The sequence below is a fragment of the Petaurus breviceps genome, unplaced genomic scaffold (genome assembly GCF_028583685.1).
Source record: "Petaurus breviceps papuanus isolate PSGF00001 unplaced genomic scaffold, PetGlider_PUasm1.0 229, whole genome shotgun sequence".
Classification (NCBI taxonomy): domain Eukaryota; kingdom Metazoa; phylum Chordata; class Mammalia; order Diprotodontia; family Petauridae; genus Petaurus; species Petaurus breviceps.
Window position 1 is genome coordinate 2637642 of NW_027185903.1, and position 22409 is coordinate 2660050.

The 22409-nt window shown below is 37.0% G+C and overlaps 1 protein-coding gene across 4 annotated transcripts in view; it reads left to right on the forward strand.

The window, feature by feature from the left end:
- Positions 1–22409, forward strand: part of ACSM3 (acyl-CoA synthetase medium chain family member 3) — a 45574-nt gene that overhangs the window by 7471 nt on the left and 15694 nt on the right. For 3 of the 4 annotated variants that reach the window (XM_069096066.1, XM_069096065.1, XM_069096068.1), the window contains exons 2-4: positions 7109–7387; positions 13408–13618; positions 16103–16310. In XM_069096066.1, the coding sequence (XP_068952167.1) occupies positions 7184–7387; positions 13408–13618; positions 16103–16310 (623 nt within the window). In that variant the 5' untranslated portion in view covers positions 7109–7183. Of the gene's footprint in view, positions 1–3979; positions 4185–7108; positions 7388–13407; positions 13619–16102; positions 16311–22409 lie in introns of all 4 variants that reach the window. The other variant, XM_069096067.1, reaches the window with a different exon arrangement.

Here is a 22409-nt window from a genome sequence, read left to right on the forward strand (position 1 = left end):
ATAGCTAGTAAATCTAGCCTCAGGTCTTCCTGACTCTAGGCCCAGTGCTCTAACCCCCAAGCGACCTGGCTTCCTCCAGCAAAAAGATTTAGAGAGAGAAGTTGGAATTGGGTATGTGACTACAAAGGTCGGACCAATGTTTGTGTGAAGAGGAATAATGTATAATAAGGGTGGAAAGGCAGTTTCCAATCAAGTTTTAAAGGGCATTAAATGGCAAACAGGGGAGTTAACTAATCCTAGAGGTAATGAGCCACTATAATTTATGGAGAAGAGTAGTAACATAGTGACATAGTATATGCTTTAGAAGAGAGGTTCCCAGACTTATTTGGCCTATTGCCCCCTTTTAAAAATAAATTATTCATTGCTCCCTTGGAAATCTATTCTCTTTAACCCTTTAATTTTTTTTAAAATTTGTATCATTTCAAAAAAATATAAAATATATATTTTTAAATGATTCATCTGTATGTAAATAATATTTTGTTATCCTTTTTAAAGTTGAGTTTCTCAGGATCCATGGCCATGGCAATCTCTAGTTTCCATGTGTTAGATAATAATTCCCAGAATAGGCCCAAGGATCCTAGATAGTAATGCCTAGACTCATAGTGATAGACAGTCCTACTGAGGCTGTGCAGTAAGATATGGGGTGATATAATGTGATATTTACTACATTTGCGCAGAATGATGATATTGCTAAAGTTAACCTGTGAGCTTAATGTTGGCAAGATGCCTTCTATGTGTGTGTTGCTCTATAAAGTAAGTAGGCATTGGTCAGTGAGGGGTGAACCTGTAGGGGAACATGACAGTGTAATGCTGTATGTGCCTTGATCGGCCTCCATCAAGACTTGGGGGGAAATCTGTGTTTGCCTCAACTGGCCCCCAATGAGGCTTAGGGGATTCCGGAGTTGTAGCTTCTACACTTTTTGGGTTCTATAGCTCTAAAATTTGTTTACAGTTATTCTTTTACATGTATTGGAAGTGACTGGAGCAGGTGATCACACCAAGTTTGTGTTTCTACTCTGCCATCTTGGCTCCACCCCCCTACATGCATCACTGTTAATAAACCTATTATGCTTGGAGAAATATACCTCAGTTTCCCCTCATCTCCCTTTACTCACCACAGTTCCATGCCACCTGGCTGCCTGGAGATATCAGTACTGTATAAATGGTTGTTGTTGTTCAGTTGTTTCAGTCACGTCGGACTCTTTGTGATTCCATTTGGGGTTTTCTTGGCAAAGATACTGGAGTGGTTTGCCATTTTCTTCTCCAGTTCATTTTATAGATGAGGAAACTGAGGCAAACAGGGTGAAGTGACTCACCCAGGGACACACTGCTAGTAAGTATCTGAGGCAGGATTTAAACTCTGGTCCTCCTAACTTCAGGATTTATGCTCTATCTATTGCCTCACTACCTGGAGGCTCATGACAATGCTACAATCAATTTTCTTCTTTGGCACCATCTTTGAGGTAAGAACATATTATAAAAATGTCATGTTGACATTTCAGCAACTCCCTTGATAGTGCCTACAGCAGATTTACCTTTCACTGAATTTTCTCTGTAGTGACAGCAGTAGCTCAGAGGGATAGTGTCGAAATATGAATTAATATTGTCAAATGTTCACGTACTTGGAAAAACATTCCCACATCATTATGGGATTTTGAACTGAAGGAGACCTTAGCCATCAACTCTATGAAAGAAAACCTGGAGGCAAGAGTGGGTAGGATAAGATCTAGGAAAAACCAAATAGTCCAACTTGGCTGGAACTTGGAGAGGGTAGAAAGGAGGAGTAAACACTCATGGGAAAAGTTATCTATTCTCATTGCCTGTATTTCCTCTCCTCTCATTCACTTCTCAACCTTTTGCAATATAGCTTTCAAACTCATCACTCAACTGAAAATTTTGAAATTACGTTTGACCACTTGGTTGGTGGCCAAGTCTGACAGCCTTTTCTCAGTCTTTGACCTTCTTAACCTCTCTGTAGCATCTGACATGGGTGATTATTCTTTTGCTCCCAGACACTCTTCCCCTCTCTGAGTTTTTGTGACATTGCTCTTCATTGGTTCTCCCTTGTATATGACCCCTTTCTTCTCATTCTCCCCGCTAGATTGTCATGCACATTCAGCTCCCTTTCTATGGGTGTAGCTCTGAGCTCTGTTCCCTATTCTCTTCTCTCTCTAGCCTCTCTTTTAGTGAACTCATCAGTCTTGATATGTTCAATCATCATTTCTATGCAGACGACTCAGAGATCTATATATCTAGTTCTAGTCTGTCTCCCAACTGCAAGTTTTACTCTTTTAAACTTTTTAAACTCACTCTCCCTGAAGCATCCATTTTTGTTTTTGAGGCTGAATCTCTATCTCCCCCAGGTGGAAAGTGCAGTGGCCACTCATGGGTCTGATCTCACTACTTATCAGCACAGGAGTTTTGACCTGCTCCTTTTCCTACTTGGGTATATGTGTGTATATATATATATATATATGTATATATATATATATATATATACACATATATAGTGTGGGCATATGTATGTACATGTATACCTAGACAGAGGGCACAGGATGAGTTGAACATGAAGGGATGATATCTAAAAAATAAAATAAAGAGGTGAGAAAGGAATTTATTGGGAGAAGGAGAAAGGGAGAGATAGATCAGGGTAAATTATCTCATATAAAAGAGGCAGGAGAAAATTGTTACAAGGGGGAAGGGAATGAGGAAGAGCAGGAAGGTGAAAGGGAATGGGACAATCTTACTCTCATTGAATTTGGCTTAAGGAGGGAATAATATACACACTCAATTGAGTATCTTACCCTACAGGAAAGTAGGGGGGAAGGGGATAAGAGGGAAGATGATGGAAGGGGAGGGCAGATTGGGGGAGAGGGTAATTAGAAGCAAACACTTTTGAAAGGGGATAGGGTCAAAGGAGAAAATAGAATAATTGGTGGGGAGATAGGATGGAGGGAAATATATTTAGTCTTTCACAATATAACTATTGTTATATGTACTTATATATCCCACATATATATGTATACACACACACACACACTACTGTTTTGCGTAACTACACATGTACAAGCTATATTGAATTGCTTATCTTCCTAGTGGGGGTGGGTGAGGAGGGAAGAAGGGAAAAAATCTGGAGCTCAAAGTTTTAAAAACAAATGTTTAAGAAAAAATGTTTTTTACAGGCACCTGGGAAATAAGATATACAGGCAATGGAGTATAGAAATCCATCTTGCCCTATTAGAAAGTTAGGGGGTACATGGTGGAGGATATAAGAGAGAACAGATTGGGGGAAGGAGTATCCAGTAGACTTGCTTATTTGGGGTGGGAGTAGGGGAAAGATGGGGAGAAAAGTTTGTAACTCAGAATCTGGTGGAAATGAATGTTGAAAACGAAAAATAAATAAGCAAATTGGAAGAAAAAAAAACAGTGATGCATGTAACTGTAATAAAGTGGGTTTTACTGGCCCTCTCCTAATGTTAGCTACCCCAAGAGAAGGGAAGCAGGAAGGGAGGGGCTTCAATCTTTTGATTGGCTACTTCTGGGAAAAGTGGATTGACCTTCTGGGGAGGCTGATCATACTCCCTCTCTATCAATTAGGGAATATTCATTGTATTTTGGGCCTTGATGGCCTCTTATAATCTTGGCTAGAAAATCCACCACCCATTTAAGGGTGCCCTTGGGGGAGATCAAACCACCACCAATGGCTTGGAAGGACCCCAGCATAAGCGAGTTGGTGTTTACTGAGAACAAACAGAAGTCCCAGCTTAAACTGGTTAGCAAACATGTCCCAGGGAGTAATTGCATGAGTTATGATGAGACTCTCTTTCAACCACATTTTTACACCAATTCTGCATTTTTAAGTTGGAGTGAGTTCAAGCAGATGCTAACCACTATAAAAATCAATACAGCATAAAATAAATTATATTGTAAATCAATATGATAAAAATCAGATATAATATTAATTTCTATTTTTTCACAGAATGAAGGACTTGGAACCATGAAGATCCAAGTTTGGATCCTGCCTCAGATACTCCCTAGCTGAGAGTCACGTGTAATTTCTATTTACCTTAGTTTCCTCATCTGTAAAACGGAGATTACTAGCACCTACCTCTTTTGTTGTTGTTAGGATCAAATTAGTTAACATGAGGAAATCCCTTTGCAAACTTTATAGTGCTACATAACTGGTAGGTACTGTTATTATTATCACCTTCATTTTACCCTGGCTCATTGATTTCTCACACAACTCAGAAAAATCAGTAAAGAAAACAAGATTAGAACTTTGATCTTCTGTCACAAACTGTGTTTTCCCCACACAATTATAGATCAAAGCTGGAACTGTCTGGTGCAACCTTTTCATTTTATAGAGGAGGAAACTGAGACCCAGGCATTTAAATGCCCTGGTACTTGTACAGGTGGTAAAGTCTTGGAGGCAGGATTTGAATCCAGGTCCTCATTCCAGAGTTTGTGCTATTTCCACTCTACCATACTGTTTTTATGATATCCAAACATCTATTATAGTGAGAAATAAAACAACTTGTTGCTTGGGATGAAAAACCCCATCCGAAATTTAATCAAGAACACGGAGATTTCTTAGGATAAGAGCAGGAATTTTATTCTCTTCCCCCTTCCCCCAGGAGAAGAGGTGGTCTTCCCCATGACTGGTCATGAGGAAGAGGAGAGTTATAAAAGGCAGATAATAGATAGATTATCAAAGGCAGATACCCTAAGATAGTCAACCCTCCCCCCCCCAACCCGCTCCCCCAGCTGTCCCTTCTCCCATTGGCTGAGAGGCAGGCTCAAGTCTCAGTGCGAAAATCTTCCCCAAAGGCAAATAACTGGGAAGCCAGGTACTATCCCTCAGTGGATGGGAGGCGGGCTTACAAAGAATAGGGAAATGGGGAATGGCCAATTCAAATGTACCTATCCTTATCTGGCAAGTGCCAAAGAGAAGAAGGGAGGAGCTAAGAACTTAATGGTGATTGGCAGCAAAGGAAAGGGGGAAGAGTCCTGAAGCAAGGGAGGGAGAAGGTTGCCAGCAAGGTTGAAGGTCAAAAGGATCCTAAAAGGGCTTGCTGCTGATTGGCAGCAGCAATGGAGGGGGAAGAGGGACGTTAAGAATCAAAACTGCCTGAGAAGTTTTCACTCCCCAGACATTGTTAATTAGCTGAATTTGTTATTATAAAACCAGTTGCACGGTTATTTTTAACATTGGCAAACACCAGCTTCAGTGTCGTATAGAGTGGTTGTGTGAAATTTGTTGTTGTTTCCTAGTTATTTCAGTTATGTGCGATTCTTCATGACTTCATTTGGGGTTTTCTTGGCAGAGATACTTGAGTGGTTTGCCATTTCCTTCTCTGGGCCATTTTATAGATGAGGTAACTGAGGCAGACAGGGTTAAGTGAGTTGCCAAAGGTCACATACCTAGTAAGTGTCTGAGGCCAGATTGAACTAGGTCGTCCTGACCTAGGTTTAGGGGAGGTGCTCTATCTTCTGTGACACCTAGCTGTATTTGGTTGAATGAAAACTGCTTTATAAATCTTAACATCCTATGTAAATATGAACTGACATTGTTAACTAGTCACTTATGTAACTTATGTCACAGAACTGTGAGGATCAAATGAAACAAGATACACCAAACACTTTGGAAACCTTAAAACATATAAATGCTTGTGATTATATTTTTTTGGTTACTATTATTAGTCTTGCCAATCTAGTCTGTCAGTGAGTGCTCAAAATTCCATTTTTTAGGGTTACATTTACAACTTAGGCAAAATAAGTGACAGATAATTTCTTTTTTCTTTTTTCTTTTTAAATAGTGTTTTTTTTCTAATTACATGTAAAGACAGTTTTTAGCATTCTTTTTTAAAAAAGATTTAGTCCCAAATTTTCCCCTTCCTTTCCTCACTTTTTTCCTCCCTAAGACAGTAAGCAATTTAATATAGGTTATACATGTGCAATCTTGTAAAACATATTTCCATATTATGTTGTGAAAGAAGAAACAGGGCAAAAGGAAAAAAAACCAATAAATTTAAAAAGTAAAAATATTGTGCTTCAATCTGCTTCAGACTCCATCAATTCTTTCTCTGGATATGGATAGCATTTTTCATCATGAGTCCTTTGGAATTGTCATATTGCTGAGAAAATCTAAGTCATTCATAGTTTATTGTCACACAGTGTTACTGATATTGTGTACAATATTCTCCTGTCTTTGCTCACTTCACTTTGCATCAGTTATGTAAGTCTTCCCAGGTTTTTCTGAAGTCCATCTGCTTGTCATTTCTTATAGCACAACAGTACTCCATCACAATCATATACCACAACTTATCTGTCCCCCAATTGATAAGCATACCCTCAATTTCCAATTATTTGTGACCACAAGAAGAGCTGCTATAAATATTTTTGTATATATATGTCCCTTCCCCCCCTCCCTTTTTTTTTTTTAATGATTTCTTTAGTATATAGTGTTATTTCTGGGTCAAAGGTAGTGACAAATAATTTCTACCCTCTTCCTGAACATTAGGGACCTAATCCTCCTTTGGGGATTTTCCTATAAAGTTCTTAAGAATTTAAGCATAGTTTCACAGCTCTATCATTATTAACTCTCAGAACATGCCCAAGCCTGGCCTGGAAAGTAGTGTAGGTTACTAATCTGAATGTAAAAACCTTGAGATATATTCTTACTATGGTGCTTATGAAACTATAAAATCTCTAACATCATTTGCAGTCTACTTATAAATACTTAAATAACAATCATAATTATATATTGGGCTTTTCTCAGTTTCTTTATTTGTAAGTTAACTATCATTGAAAGTTTTCATTAACATTGGTAAACTGTTTTTGAAATCCACATGGGAAAGCTACTATGATTATATAATAGCTAGTCTCAGACCTTTCCTCACACTGAAAGTAAAAGCTACGGCAGAATGTTTTTGTTGTTGAGTCTCTTCAGTGTGTCCAGTTGACCCCATTTGGGGTTTTCTTGGCAAAGATACTGGAGTGGTTTGCCATTTCCTGCTCTGGCCATTCATCACATCAGGAGCCTCTACTTCTAGAATCTGACTGTCCTCAGGATAGCAGTGAATGTGAATTGCATTGTTTGTCTTTTCAGATAGATTCAGATTCCTCACCAGAGACATCCTGAATACGAAATCACCCAATTGGACTGATACCATCTCTTGTCGCCATGAATATTTTGCTTAGAATACAGTTCTCCCAATTGCTGAGGATTCCAAAGGTGTCTGTGAGAGTATTCCACAAAGACAACAGAGTACCAGCCCCTCAGAACTTTTCGGACTACGAATCTGTTAAACAAAATTTCAAAATAGAGGTACCGGAGTATTTCAACTTTGCCAAAGATGTTCTGGATTATTGGGCCAAGAAGGAGAAGGTATGGGATCCCTGGGATGGAGGGAAGGATGTGAATAATTATGGTAAATTACTCTTGTGTGGATTTCCTAGATCTCTACTTCTGATATTGTTTCAGGTAAAATAGATACTGATAGGCTAAGCAATTTGGATGCTAAACATTAACAATCCAAACAAGTATGTACTGAGTGTCTTTTGCACACTTGGTTAAATTGGTTTTGTTTTGTCTTTTTGGAGGTGGGAAGGCAGGGCGATTGGGGTTAAGTGACTTGCCCAAGGTCACATGGCTAGTAAATGTTAAGTGTCTGAGGATGGATTTGAACTCATGTCCTCCTGACTCCAGGACCAGTGCTCTATTCACTGTGCCACCTAGCTGCCCCCACTTGGCTAAATTGGGAAATATAAGGAAAGTACAAGGCATGTTTCATGCCTTCAATTGACTGATAATCTAGTTGAGAAAATAAGACTAAGGCATATGAAATAATACAAGGACACAAGAAGACTTAGCAAAATATTAAATTGTATGGTACAATAGAATCTCAGAGAAGGGCAAAATCAAGAGTTTAGAGTGGTCCAGGAAGGCTTCACAGAAGAAGTGGCACTAAAGCTTTGTCTTGTGGTTAGGGAAGACCTGGGTTTACCTACCTTGGAGATGTACTAATTATATGACTGTGCTCAAATCACCCAAACCCTCTAAGCCTCAGTTTCTTTATCTGTAAAATAAGGATAATAATAACAGAGTGGCTGCCTCCCAGGTTTCATCATATGAAATCATGTATAGAAAGTGCTTTGCAAACTTTAAAAAGCAATATAAATATCAAGTATTGTTATTAGTAAAACTCCATTGCATAATGGATAGAAAACTTGTCTTAGAGTTAGGATGATCTGGGTTCAGATTCCCCCTTCTGAAACATAACTGGCAACGTGTCCCTAGACAATTCACTTAACCTCCTAATGTTCTAGGCAATTCTCTAAGACTATATATTACAGAACAGTTGCTTGTGAAATAATTAAGTCATAAGTCTGGACTCCCTCCCCTTCCCCCCAAAAGTTATAATCAGCAGTATAGGAAATAATCCCGTATAACAAATTCCAAAGCTGTACTTTATCATATGTTCTTCTTTCAAGCAAAGAATCCAACTATTTCCACTCATTTTGTTCTGCTTTCGTTGTTCATTTATTTTTCAGTCATATCTGATTCTTTGTGACCCCATTTGGGGTTTTTCTCGACAAAGATACTGGAGTGGTTTGCCATTTCCCTCTCTAGCTCATTTTACAGATGATGAAACTGAGGCAAAGGGGCTTATGTGACTTGCCCAGGGTCACACAGCTAAGTAAGTGTCTGAGGCCAGATTTGAACTCAGGAATATGAGTCATCCGGACCCCAGGTTCAGCGTTCTATCCACTGCATCACCTAGCTGCCATCAAGTCACAATTACTTTTGTGTTCCTCAGCTATTCCCACTTCAAACATCCTAACCACTTGTAAAATACAAATTTCCAAATCACCCCCTCTAACAAAAAAAAAAGTCCCCCAAAGATCCAGGGGAAGGAAAAAAAAGGAGAAGATGAAGAAGAAAGTTAATTCCCTGAGGGTGGGTTCTGTTTCATCTCTGGGTAGGGAATGAGACTTCCAATACTTTATCCACTGCATTCAATTCCTTTACAACAAAATGATTTGGTTGTCCTATGGAGAAGCAGCTTGTCATAGTGAGCCTCAAAGCCAACAAGTCAAGTTCTGACTCTGACACACACTGAATGTGTTACCCTGATCATTACTTACCCTTTCAGTGCTCTGGACAACTCTCTTAACACTCCAAGTTTCATACATGGTATTGACCTGTATTGCTAGAGGGAGTTTCTAATAAGAATGAAATCTTAGGTCCAGTCCCTATACTCCCGGAGTTCTTTATAGCCACTAGTTTACTATTCATTGAAGGGAAAATACCTGTGAGGGGCAGGTCTGACTCAGGCAGGTACCCTGTTAATTCAGGTTCCTTAATGGAATGAAATGACTCAGAGATCATTCACTAGTTAACCAAAATAAGTTTATTTAGTCATAGAATTGAAAGGATATTCAATGTGGATACTGCAGTATTTAGCCAGACCCTCCTAGTCTTCATATGGAAACTCATCTGGTCATCAGGGCAGGGTATGAAGATTCTTGTGCTCTTGGGACATTTGCCATGTCAGAATTGTTCCTGCTCATATGTATGGGTCTTTTATGCCGTTAGGTGAGCTGGAAGAGACTTCAGTACATGCAGAGTGTACCAGGACCTGAATCAAGGGCTTGACAATAGCTTAGACCCTACACCAACCAAATCTCAAAGTTAGCATTGTTACTTTTCAGGGGAAAAGTAGCCTTGGAGATTGGGAATTGGGAGTTGGGGGGGGGGGGGGGTGCTGGGGAAGGAATCTTGGTAGACAGTCTTATAACAATATCATTAGAGCGAGTGCATTTTTTTTGAAAAAAGACACAATTGTATAAGTTTCATATTCCTGCCATTGCACATATATGAATTAATATATATAAATTAGTAACACAAGTTACTATTTAAATTTCTGATTTATTGTTACGGAAGGTGCCTAGCATATTGAAACAAGTTGGAAATTCTAACCTAAAGAGTTAAATATGGAATTGAAAACGATGTGCAATCCGGGTTAAGTAACTTGCTCAAGGTTACAAGGCCAGTTATTTCTGGATGTGGTGCTGAGTATCTGAGCCCGGGATTTGATCCAGGTCATCCCGACACTGGAGCTGGTGCTCTTACTCGCTGTGCTACCTGGCTGCCCCATGATGCCTATTTTAATCAGAGGAAAATTCAAATAGCTCATACTTAATGTACACAGACAGAGGATTCCCTCTCCCCTTCAGTAACTTTTCCCTCAAAGGAACAAAATAAAACAAAAAGTCCTGACAAATGTCTTAAAGAAATGTTAGTCTCCTTAATATTTAAAATCTGTTATATGAATTATACTTAAATCTATGACTTTATATAATTACTTATTCAAATATAAAATTACACAGGGGGGGAAATGAGTGCTAACAAAGAGCAATACTATTTAGCTATACTGTTTTCATGGCTCTGAATATAGCCCATAGAAGCATTACTAGAATAATCTCCCTCTTCTATCAGAAAGGACTTTGAGAAGTCTGGTTTTATGAAAAAGGAGAAAAGAGTTATAATGAGTTTTTTTCCTCTTAGGTTCCATTGTTTTAGAAACATTCCCCTTTAAATACATATATCCCTGCACCCAGTTTATTATCTTCAAATTCAGTATATACCTAGCTTTACAACATACATGCAGTGTGTTGTAGGGAGGCAGAGGGAAAGGAGTTCATCAGGAAAACCTGATCAGCTGAGTTCAACAGAAATGCTGAGCTACAAGACAAGCAGGGTGAATACATCAAGAGAAGACATTGGAGATTTCTCTAGTGCCAAAGGTGTAAGGTACCTTGACCATGTGTGTACATTGTGTGTGCCTCTCCCCTTGTGAACCTTTATTTGTTCCTCTTTCCACTAATTTTGGGTATAGTTGTACGAAAGTATGCCCTAGTTTTACGGGGGAAGATGTTTTCTGTTAACAATAAATGCCTTTGCTTTGATGGTAAATGACTTTGCTTTAAACTAATTATCTTTTGGCTGAATCAAAAGGTAAGCACATTGGTGGAGGCTCACCAGTTATAAAGACCCAAACACAATAACAGACCCAAAGAATAACTTGAATTTAGCTAGTTGCCTCTCAGGGGACCCAACCTAAGAATGAGAGTTTGGAGAAGAGAGTATTCTAGAGGGGTCACTACAAGAATTTCTGTAAACTCTAGCAATAGATTTCTATTTTTCTTCTTTTGTTTCTTTTTTAGATTTCCATTTTTCAAAATTTGAATATAATTTTTATGTTCCTTCAGTTTTGAGAAAGTGGAAACCCATCTGCATAATGTTTTTCCAGAGGTGACAAAAATTACAAACTATTTCACTTCCTTGGGCTCATTTTTGTTTTGGGGGGTATGAGTAAAGCCAAGTGTGCTTCTGCATCCTATTTCTTGTTCAGGAAGAAGTGGAATTTGAGGTAGATTTTGCTCTTTGTGTTTCTAGGAAGAAGGAACTTGTTGGCTACAAAATAGATGCTTTCCCTAACCATCAAGAATGGTAGAAGTGAAGAGATAGCTTCAGAAGTGGGGAAAAGACAAAGTCTGGACTTCATGAGAAAGAAGAGAACAGGCAAGAAACAGCAGGGAATGGAAGATTCAGCAGGCCAGGAGAGATGATTGTCATGGATATTTGAACTCAAAGATGAAGATTTTCTTATAATTCAAAGAATATTCCAAACCCTGCAGTTTCTTGTTTGGACATTCTTTTGAGTAAATTGAAATAGAATAGCCTTCAAGCGCATAATAATTTGGATGAAAGAAAATGAGATGAAACACTGATCACAATTGAGGGAAGATTAATTTTTTCTGCCCATTTAACAGAAGGATTTTTGGAAGCAAGATAGATGTGGATGGCTGCACTAAAAATAAAATCTCTCCATATAACAAAAACAATCGAATTGAAATAAAAAGAAAAATAGATTGAGAAAAAGTGCTTATGGCAAATATGACAAATAAAAATTCGCTATCTAAAATATGAATAACAAAAATCACAGGGGTATAAAAAATTGTCTAAGGATATGAACAGATCATTTCCTTCTCTGTTTTTTACATATAACTGCAAATATGTACTATGAACAGCTAGTCTTTCTTGTTAAGCATATAATCAATTTAACGTGTTAGTTTCAAAGCTGCCCTGCTTCCATGTTTTTCCTATTGATCTTCATTCTGTTCTCTTCTATGAATTTTTAAAAGTTCTAAATGTCAATCTTTTTTTCACTTTTTAAAAATTTTGGTAGCCCCATAACTAACACTCCTTTCTCTCTCAATTCTCCCTGCCTCCCCTTAATTGAAGGAAATAGAAATAAGATTCTTGTATCAGAAATTCAGTCAGTCAAAACAAATTCTAATGTTGACCATGTTCAAAAATATACATCTTATTCTGAACTTTGAGTTAATCATCTTTGTCAAGAGGTCAGTAGCATGATTCATCCTTTTTGTTATCACATTGCAATGATGAGTCTTTTGAAGTTTGATTACATAATTTTCATAAGAGGAGACAAAAATTGCAAATAATTAATTGAAAAATGTTTGTCATCAGAGACAAAAATTAAAACAACTTTAATGTATTATTTCCCACCCACCAAATTGGCAAATTATCAAAAGTAATGGAACCAGTGTTGAAAGGGCAGAGAAGTGGCAAAGTGGATAGATCCCCAGTCTGAAGTCAGGAGGACCTGACTGAGGCACTTACTAGCAGTGTGACCTTGGGCAAGTTACTTAACCCCAATTGCCTCAAGAAAAAAAGAAAAGAAACCCAGTACTGGTGAGGTTGTGGAAGAACAAGTACATTAATTCATTGCTGGTAGAATTTTAAACTTGTAGAAAATTTTTGAAGGACAATCAGTACATAATAAAAAGGTAATGAAAATGGTCATACTTTTTGACCAAATGCTTCCATCACTGGGAATATACTCTGGCAGTATTATTTAAAAAAAAACTCTCCCCCAAATGGCCATCTGTTCAAAGATTTTCATAGCTGAATTATATGAAATCGCCCTGGCTGCCACCTAGAGATAATAATAGGTAATAATAGGAGAACAGTTAAATAAATTGTGATAGATTTACATATTTGATTATTATATTGCAATTAAGATGAACAAGTATGAGAAATAGAGATAAAGCTAGAAAGACTTTTTAAAAATAATGTGAAGTCAAAAAAGCAGACCTATAATGGAGTACCCATTAACTATGAGTCATATGAACAATAAGTGAATAAGATCAAATGGACAGAGTCCTGATGGGGACTTGAAAGGGCTGAAAAAGTCTTATGATACTTTTACACATTGAAATGAATTTCAATGAAAGAAGTCATTAGACAAATTTAGTTGACGTTAAATTTTGAACAAAACATTTAATTTAAAAAATATATATGATCCTTTGTTCTACCAGATTGGAAAGAGGCCATCAAATCCAGCCTTCTGGTGGGTAAATGATAATGGAGAAGAAGTGAAATGGAACTTTCAGGAGCTGGGATCTTTGTCTAAAAAGTTGGCCAATGTCCTTACCGAATCCTGTGGTCTGAAAAAGGGAGACAGGGTAATTGTAATTTTACCTGCAGTTCCAGAATGGTGGCTAACAAATGTGGCATGTCTACGGACAGGTTGGTAATGTATTCCTTTTTTTTTTTTTTTTTTGCCTTTTGGAGGGCAGTTGGGGTTAAGTAACTTGCCCAAGGTTACATGGCTAGTTTTTTTGTGTGGGTGTTAAGTGTCTGAGGCCGGAACTGAATTCGGGTCCTCCTGACTCCAGGCTGGAACTTTACTCACTGTGCCACCTAGCCTCCCCGTAATGTATTCATTTAGTCCCTAGTTTCTATGATTCATAAATTCTAAATTAATGTATATTTGATTTTTCAATAAACCTTACTGTCAATCAAAAGATATGTATAGGGTACATACAATATTAAGGACAACAGTTGTTATTCAGTAATTTTTTTTCAGTTGTGTTTGTCTCTTTGTGACCTTATTTGGGCTTTTCTTAGCAATGATACTGGAGTAGTTAGCCATTTCCCGCTCCAGCTCATTTTACAGATGAGGAAACTGAGGCAAGCAGGGTGGAGTGACTTGCCCAGGGTCACACAGCTAGTAAGTGTCTGAGATCAGATTTGAACTCAGGAAGATGAGTCTATCCACTGTACTACCTATCTGCTCTAAGGGCAGTAATACAAAAATACAATCTCTGCCCTCACCCCCAGGAGGTTATAAACTTATTGGGAAGATGTTACTAAAAAAATATATGAAATTTTTTTAAACTTATTGAAAACTTGGCTTACTGTCTATAAATAGGGAATCACTAGTAGAAAATCAATATTTATATTTCTGCTGTCTGTTGTATCCTTTTGCTTATTTGACTGGAATCTCTGATTTATGATAATAATTGTTACCTTTAAATAACATGTATGTTCAGATTTTACATGCACATACATATGTGTGCACATGTGCACAGGCATGCATAGTATCTTATATTTGAATAGCAATTCTCAAGGCCCAGGGTCATCTTATGCTAAATTGTCCTTCATAGTAGAAACACAACTGAGTGAAGAAAGAAGACTGGGCTAGCTTTGTGACTGTGGGCCTTAGTTTCCCTATGCGTTCAACGAAAGAATGAGGCTAAACTAGTTTTAATTTAATTTTTAATCAGCTCTAATATTTTATGATTCATTAATTAATTTCCTGGTACCTATTCCCTATACACAGGGAGTAGCCAAGATCCTCTCTAGGGGTAACATGAAATATCTACAGGGACTTCTGTTTTTTATATAAAATGTATTTGGAAAGTCTTCATTAAGGACTCTTAAAATGGTTGGAAATACATAAATTAAATGAGAGAAGGTCTAGATCAAGTGTTGACACACAGGGAGATCTGTGTATTAGCATTTGAATTTACAAAGCTCCTCTTTGTTGTTTGTAGGTCAAATTCCATTACAGTTGGTCCCTTATTTTAAGTAATATTTACCAGGTTTTTAAATTTTTTTCATTTCAAGTTCATTCAATAAGTAATTACTGAGCACCAATGCCCAAAGGCATCTCACAGTCTCTTAGAGCAGGAAAATAGAAGCTGGTCCTTTTGACTACCCCTAGATCACAGGTCTTTGTCAAGCACCTTCATAGAATGTCACACCTAAAATGAGACTTAAAGATTATGTAATGTGGGAGCTCTTTAGCTTTTTGTGTGCCATGGATCCTTTTGGCAGTCTAGTGAAGCCAGTGGACCCCTTCTAAGAAGAAAGTTTTAAAATAATTTAAAGAAATGCTAAATTTAAGCTTGTGGTTAATGAAAATAAATGTGATTTTTTTCCCATTCAGGTTCATGGACCCCCTGATGTCTATCCGTGGGTCCCTTAAGGGTTTCTGGCCCCCCAGGTTAAGATTCCTGATTTAGTCTACCTCTTATTTACAGATGAGAAAACCAAGTGAAGTGACTTGACTAAGGTCACCCAGCTGAGTTGTATGGCAGAGCTAGGAATATAACCCAAACTCTTGATTTGTAGTATAGTTCTCTTTTCTGTATACTACCCTGTTTCCATTCCCTAATCCTCCATGGCCATTCACTAACTCACTGGAATTAATATGTATACCTAATCCTAAAACTTTTTGGCTACATGATTAAAAACCTACCAATGAAAAAACATGATAAGGATCTATTTTACAGCTCGATCATTCAGTTTTATATATATATATATGAAATAATTCACATTTAACAAGATATTTCTAGTAATTATAATCTAATGAAACCTGAACTTTATAATCAAAATGCCCTTAAACCCCTAATAAAGGCAGCAGTCTACAAATAGAGGTTCCTTTCTCACTGAACATCCTTCTCTGGACCTCAGTTTCCTCATTTGTAAAATGAAGATCTAGATAATCAATAGATCCCTTTCAGCTCTAAATCCTTTCATCATATGGTGACAAAAGGGTCTAAATCTTTGGAATCCCGTGTTATGCAACAGCAGAGTAGTCCAAGTAAGAAGGTCTTGTTCCCCGGACTTGATAAAAACATTCAACCAATCGCAGTTGAGAAAGGGGTATGTAATCTATATTACATATATGAAAAGGTAAAAGTTAAACATTTCCCTTTTCTTTAGGCACTGTCTTAATTCCTGGAACCACCCAGCTGACTGAAAATGACATGCTGTATAGGCTGCAAACTTCCAAGGCAAAGTGCATTATTACCAATGATACTTTTGCTACAAAAGTGGATTCCATTGCCCATAAGTGTGCAGCTCTGAAGTCCAAGTTAATTGTTTCTGAGAAGCCTAGGGAGGGGTGGATAAACCTCAAAGAAATGATGACGTGAGTATCCATGGCTTTTACAAAACTAACCATTGTGCAAGGTAAGCAAACCTGCCCAAAAGATGCATCAAGATTTCAAGGAAAACAGCTCCCTACCTATCACAGCAGGTAGCAAGAGAGCCCTCTGGTGGAGAGACCTTGGAAATGCTAAATCATGCTTTTCTTTTAGGATGGAGGACACTGTTCAAAGAAAGGCCAGTTAGTTTTCTGGTTGACCCACTATTTAGAGCAGAGGTTCTTAACTTTTTTTGTATTGTGGACCCCTTTGGCAGTATGATGAAACTTAATGAACTTTTTCTCAGAAGAATGTTTTTAAATGAATAAAATAAAACACCCAATACCCTAACTCCAACCCTAATTCTACCTGTCTCTAATCTTAACCCTAATTCTGTCTTTAACCCTAGCCTTAAATCTATGATCCCTTGCAGCTCTTAAGATACTATGATCCTTTTAATTGTTCTAGGTAGTTTCTATGATTCTCTGGGGTTTTTTAAATACACCACCATATCATGAAAAATAGATATATTCTCTCTCTCTTTTTTGCCAACTTTTATACCTTTAAGTTCTTCCTCTTATTGCTATTGCTAACCCTTCTAGAATTATGTCAATTAATAGTTGAGAAGGGAGAATGACTTGTTTTACTCCTGTATGTAATTGGCAAATTTCTAGTGTTTTCTCATTGCCAATAATGCTTCTTTGGCTCTAAAATACTTTTAATTTTTATCTAAAATGCCTCTGTTATACCCCTGCTTTTTAGAGTTTTTAATATGCATGAGTATTGTATTTGTCAAAAGCTATTTCTGAATCTATGTAGCAGTAAGCACCCTAGCATGGCTGCTAGCACAGATTCTTAGATCTGCTTTTCTAAAAGAAAGCAACTCAAAAAGGGTTAATAGTCTTACTTTAATCAGTCAAACATATATCTTTTACCTAGTTCAGGGGGGAAAGTCAGCACCCTGAACTTCAGAGAATACAAACAAAAGTTACAACAGAAAATAACACAATTCAGCTGTTTGACCTTTACATCCATACCTAGTTAGTTACCAGAGAGGGAAGTACAGACATCCGAGTTTTCAAAGCCAGGGGGCTCAACCGCTGCCCAGAGTCTCATCTGGCCAAATCACACAACTCTTCCCAAAGTGAGCCCCAAAGTAAAACCTTACATCAGGGTATATATATATATAGCCTTCTCCCCAGAGAATGTCACAGCCTTCTTGACCCACTGCCCAATCACAAAGCAACAAGGTGAGGACATTCCTGAAAAACAAGCCTCCTGCCACAGGCTCCATGTGACCACATTCAGCCTATTAGGGGGCAGAGTATATTTTCAAATCAGGGAAGGTTCTCAAATTCACTTAAGCCTATCTAGGGGCCAAGGGGCAGGAAAGATCTTCAGATTCACATTACAATCTATTGACACAATAATGATTTTTGAGGGTATTTTATTTTTTAATATGATTAGTTATGTTGATGGTTTTCCCAATTGTGACTCATTCTTATATCCCTGACATAAATTCAACTTGTTTGTAAGGAATAATTTTTCATATATATTTTTGTAGACTTTTTGCTAGTCTTTTTTAAAAATTGTATTAGTATTCCTTAGTGAACTGGCCTTTAATTCTCTTTTTAAAAATTTATTCCTCAGGGAGGCCAGGTAGCACAGCGAGTAAGATGTGTCAGGATGACCTGGGGATCGAATCTGGGCTCAGACACTTAGCACCCACCCAGAAATAACTGGCCATGTAACCTTAAGCAAGTTACTTAAGACCAATTGCTTAAAAAAAAAATTTATTCCTCCCTGGTTTAAGTATTAGGACATAATACTTGTCCTTCAAAAGTTTAATTGAGTGTGTTTTTGAGAATAGTTTGCATAGCATAGGAATTATTTGCCCTTTAAGTTTTGATGTGTTGTCTTATTATCTTTCTTTTATGTGTTTATAAATTTTCTATGATTTTTTTCTTTGACCAACAAATTGTATCCATTTAGGTCTGTTTTCTTTGTATAATCTGTATGACTTTTTATTGCATTATGCATCATGATCTATCTTTAAATGATATGTTTAGTATTTCTGCTTTTTCCTACTTATATGTAATTTCTCTCTGCCCTTTATTCTTGTAAAGTGATGCTAACAAATATGTATATTCATTAATGTTCCATTTAGAAGAAGCTACAAATCTTTTAAATCTAACTTCTCTGATAATTTATTTAGTTATATAGTTTTCTTTTTATTTATAAGATTATCTGGTTCTGAGAAGTATTAAAGCCTCCTACAATTATTGTCTTATTATATGCCTTTTTGCATATCAGTTAACTAATGCATTTAGATGATATGCCACTTAGTGCACACAGCTAGGTCTTGATTAGTGTGAATAATGAATCCTGTGAAGTAGTCACATTATTCAAATTTGCACTCCATATTTCCATTGGACTGGAATTAATGGCCATATTTTACATAATTCTAATTTCAAAAAGCATGAATTTAAATAAATGCAACCACTTCACATGATTAGTTATTCACACTAATCTGGACCCAGCAGTATGTTTAGAATTGATATTGTTTCATTGTTTACATGATACCTTTGAGCATAATGTAATTTCTCATTTACCTCTCTTGAGGTAAATTTTATTTTTGTTTCTCCTAATAGCGTGGGTGCAACTTCTGCTTTTTTGGAATCACCTGCTGCATACTGAAATTTATTTCAGTTTTATTTTTATTCTGTTTGTATATTTATTTTTCATATATATTTCTTCTATGTAGCAAATTTGGAGGGCTTATTTTCTTTCTTTTTTATCCTACCATTCCCTTTTGTTTATTTGGATTAAGCTATTCACATTTAAGGTTATGATACAGTTGTGTTTTCCTCCATTTATTTCTTTTGAATTGATTTTATCCCCCTTCTCTTTTAAATCAATGCCTTGCCCCTGTGATTAGCTTTGCTTACATTATTTTGATGCTAATATATTCCCATGGACTCATTTTCTATCCCCAGACTCCCATGTACCTTCTTATCCCAAGATCATTAAAATTACTTAAATTATTAATTTCTCTTTCTTTTATTTATTTATGTTCTTCGCCTCATTTGACCCTTCTCTTTTCCCTCTCAGCTGGGCATGGCTTTCAAAGTGTTTTCTTACCCTAACCTCTTAGTTTAAGTTGGTTTTTTTTTCTGTCCCTTTTATTTTTTTCTTCTTATTTCTATTCCTTTCTAGTATAGGAATTTAACCACTACATGCCTTAGAATTTTAAGTGTGCGGTTTTTCTTTGACAGTGATCTATGGACTCAGTCTATTAGTACTTTGTCATCTCTATTCAAAGGTTCTGGACAGTTTACTAATATTATTTCTGACATATGGTATTAAGGTTTAAGTATCATGATTTCTTCTGAGACCTATAATCCTTATCTCTGTAAATTTTGTTTAAAAAGTCAATAAATATGGCTTTTATAGGATTCATTTGTTCTTTTAAAGTAATTGTCTTTTACTTTTGGTTTTGACAGATCATGTTCTATTTCTGTACTTTTGTTTCAAAACTGTCATTCTCTTTTTCAGATCTTCTGCTTCTTTGGAAAGATTATCCATTATGGCTTTTAATTTTTTTTCTCCTCTGGTGGTTGTATTTTTTAAATTCTGTGTTGAAAGAACTGGTTTCTGACCTGATTTCAATCTCTTTTTTTTCTTTTTGGAGGGCAATTGGGGTTAAGTGACTTGCCAAAAGTCACATGGCTAAGTAAGTGTGTCAAGTGTCTGAGGCTGGATTTGAACTCAGGTCCTCCTGACTCCAGGGCCAGTGCTGTATTCATTGCACCACCTAGCCCTCCCTTGATTTCAATCTTAATGTTTTTTTTAAGTGTTATTTCCCTGTTGAACTATTCTAGGGGTTCTTACTGTTATCTGTTATCCTTGAGTAATCCATAGGACTTTTTTTCCCCCCCTTTGGAGAATTTTGGTTCATTTTCCTTTATAGTATAATATTTGTTTATGGTGCTTTGATGTCTTTTAGTTTTTACTTGTTCTTCCTTTCATCTCACAAGAATTGTATTTTCTGCTTGTGAGCTAGTTTTTACTCAGGCTTGATTAAAACTCCATGGAAGTTTTTGTGTTTTAGTCTCTTTGTTCCCCGTCACTTTTCACTGACTTTTCTCTTCACTCTTCAGGCTTTCCCCATTCCACTCCCCCTCCACTAGGCACCCTTAGCTTCCTTGTTTGGGGATTTGGGGGCCCAGCCTAGTTCTCTGCAAAAATAAAGTCTTGAGGGGATGGGAATACCTGTCCCAATTGGCTTTCCCCATTTTCTCAAGTGCAGAAGTTTTTTCCCTGCTTTCACCTACTTTGTACTGGGCTTTGTGAAGCCTTGCTTACATTCTCTTTGTTCTTCTTAACTTTATATGGTTGGGTAGAGTTCATTTCTGATAACTTTTGTCAAGTGAGAGGGAGTTTAGGCTAAGTCCCTAACTCTGGAGGATCTAATAAGGCATTCCCACATTTGAACCCTAAAATATGTACCTGTGAGATTGCATGTGCTGTCTGTGCCTAATCCAAGATTGTTTAACTTTGTGGTATGTCCTAGATCCCTTTGGCAGTCTGGTGAAGTTTATGACCCCTTCTCTGAATGTTTTTTAAATGCATAAGATTACATAGTATTACACAGAAAATCAATTATATTGAAGTATAGTTAGCATTTTAAAGAATAGTTCATGAATAGTTAAAAACTCCTGACTCTAGTCTGTGGAAGAGATTAGGTGATTGGCATATTGATTGGGACAAGTAGTTAAACTATAGCATGCTATTTGATAGGGTTTCTACCTTGTAAGTTATTTTCATCTTCTCTTTTGTAGATTCAACTTTAATTACTCTATTACACATAATTCCTTTTTGGGTTGCGTATGTATGTAGGTTTTGGGTTTGGATTACTTGGCAGAAAATTACACCACCATTTTACCAGTCTCATGCTTCTAACATACTTTTCCTTCCCCATTATCCTTTATATATACCTTCACATAAAAGCTAATGAGCATCAACATACATGCTGAATTGCTTTAGAGGATCTTCCTTTTTAGAATTTTCTGCCTGCATCCAGATATGGTAGCACATGCCAATAATCCCTGCTCCTGGAGAGTTGGAGGCTGGTGGGTCAGTTGAGTTTAGGAGTTCTGAGCTGCATTAGGCTAAGCTGATTGGGTGTCTTCATTAAGTTCAGCACCATTATGGTTGAGTGTTGGGGACTCATCCAGATCCCAACACTTTGGTTCTTGGTGACATGATGACAAAGACATGGATCAGGCAGGATGCAAGCAAGCATTCCATTTATTAAGCATTTGCTGTATCCTTTTTATACCCTTATGACAAAGAAATATAACAGTGAAGATAACACAGACCATCATTCCCTTAGACTCTGGTTCCCATAATTAGTTTGGAAAAACATTTTCTCTTACTTAGTACCTTATCTTGTACCTGCATCAGTTCATGGGTTCATGGAGAAGCCTTGACCAGCCTTTCTTTAATCATAACCTAGTGCACAGCCTGGTGGGATACAAATCCTGGGTGGACTCATAGTTACATTTGGCCTGCTCCTCAACATCTCCCCCTTTCTTTTGTTGTAAGTGCAGATAATGGACTTGTGTCAGTGATTGAATTGCAAGCTGCCTTACACATTGTCACAACAATAGCAACAAGCAGATGGAAAAAAGGAGCATTAGTCCTAGGGGAGCAAGGGTCAATAGCCAATGAGAGAGAGAAGTAAAAGGGTTAGCATTTTTAAACCAATGAAGCAGATTCTTAGCTATCTCATCCACATTGAATGGCATACTTGCTCTTGGAATCACATCTAAATGACAGTTGAGTTTTTAAGGCCTTTAACTCATAACCTAAATACAATACTAATTGTTCTAATATATTGATCTTGTACAAAAAGTCCTTATCTAATATCATGTAGTGTCTTAAAGACTATAGAAACATTTTATGAAAGTTCATTAACATATTGTGCAGTTTATTGGATTTTTCTAAGTAGAGAAATTGTAGACACAGTGGTTGAAATTATCAATAACAATAATTTTTTTTGACCATGCTTTCAAGTTTATTGAGTTTTCATACACAGTTAA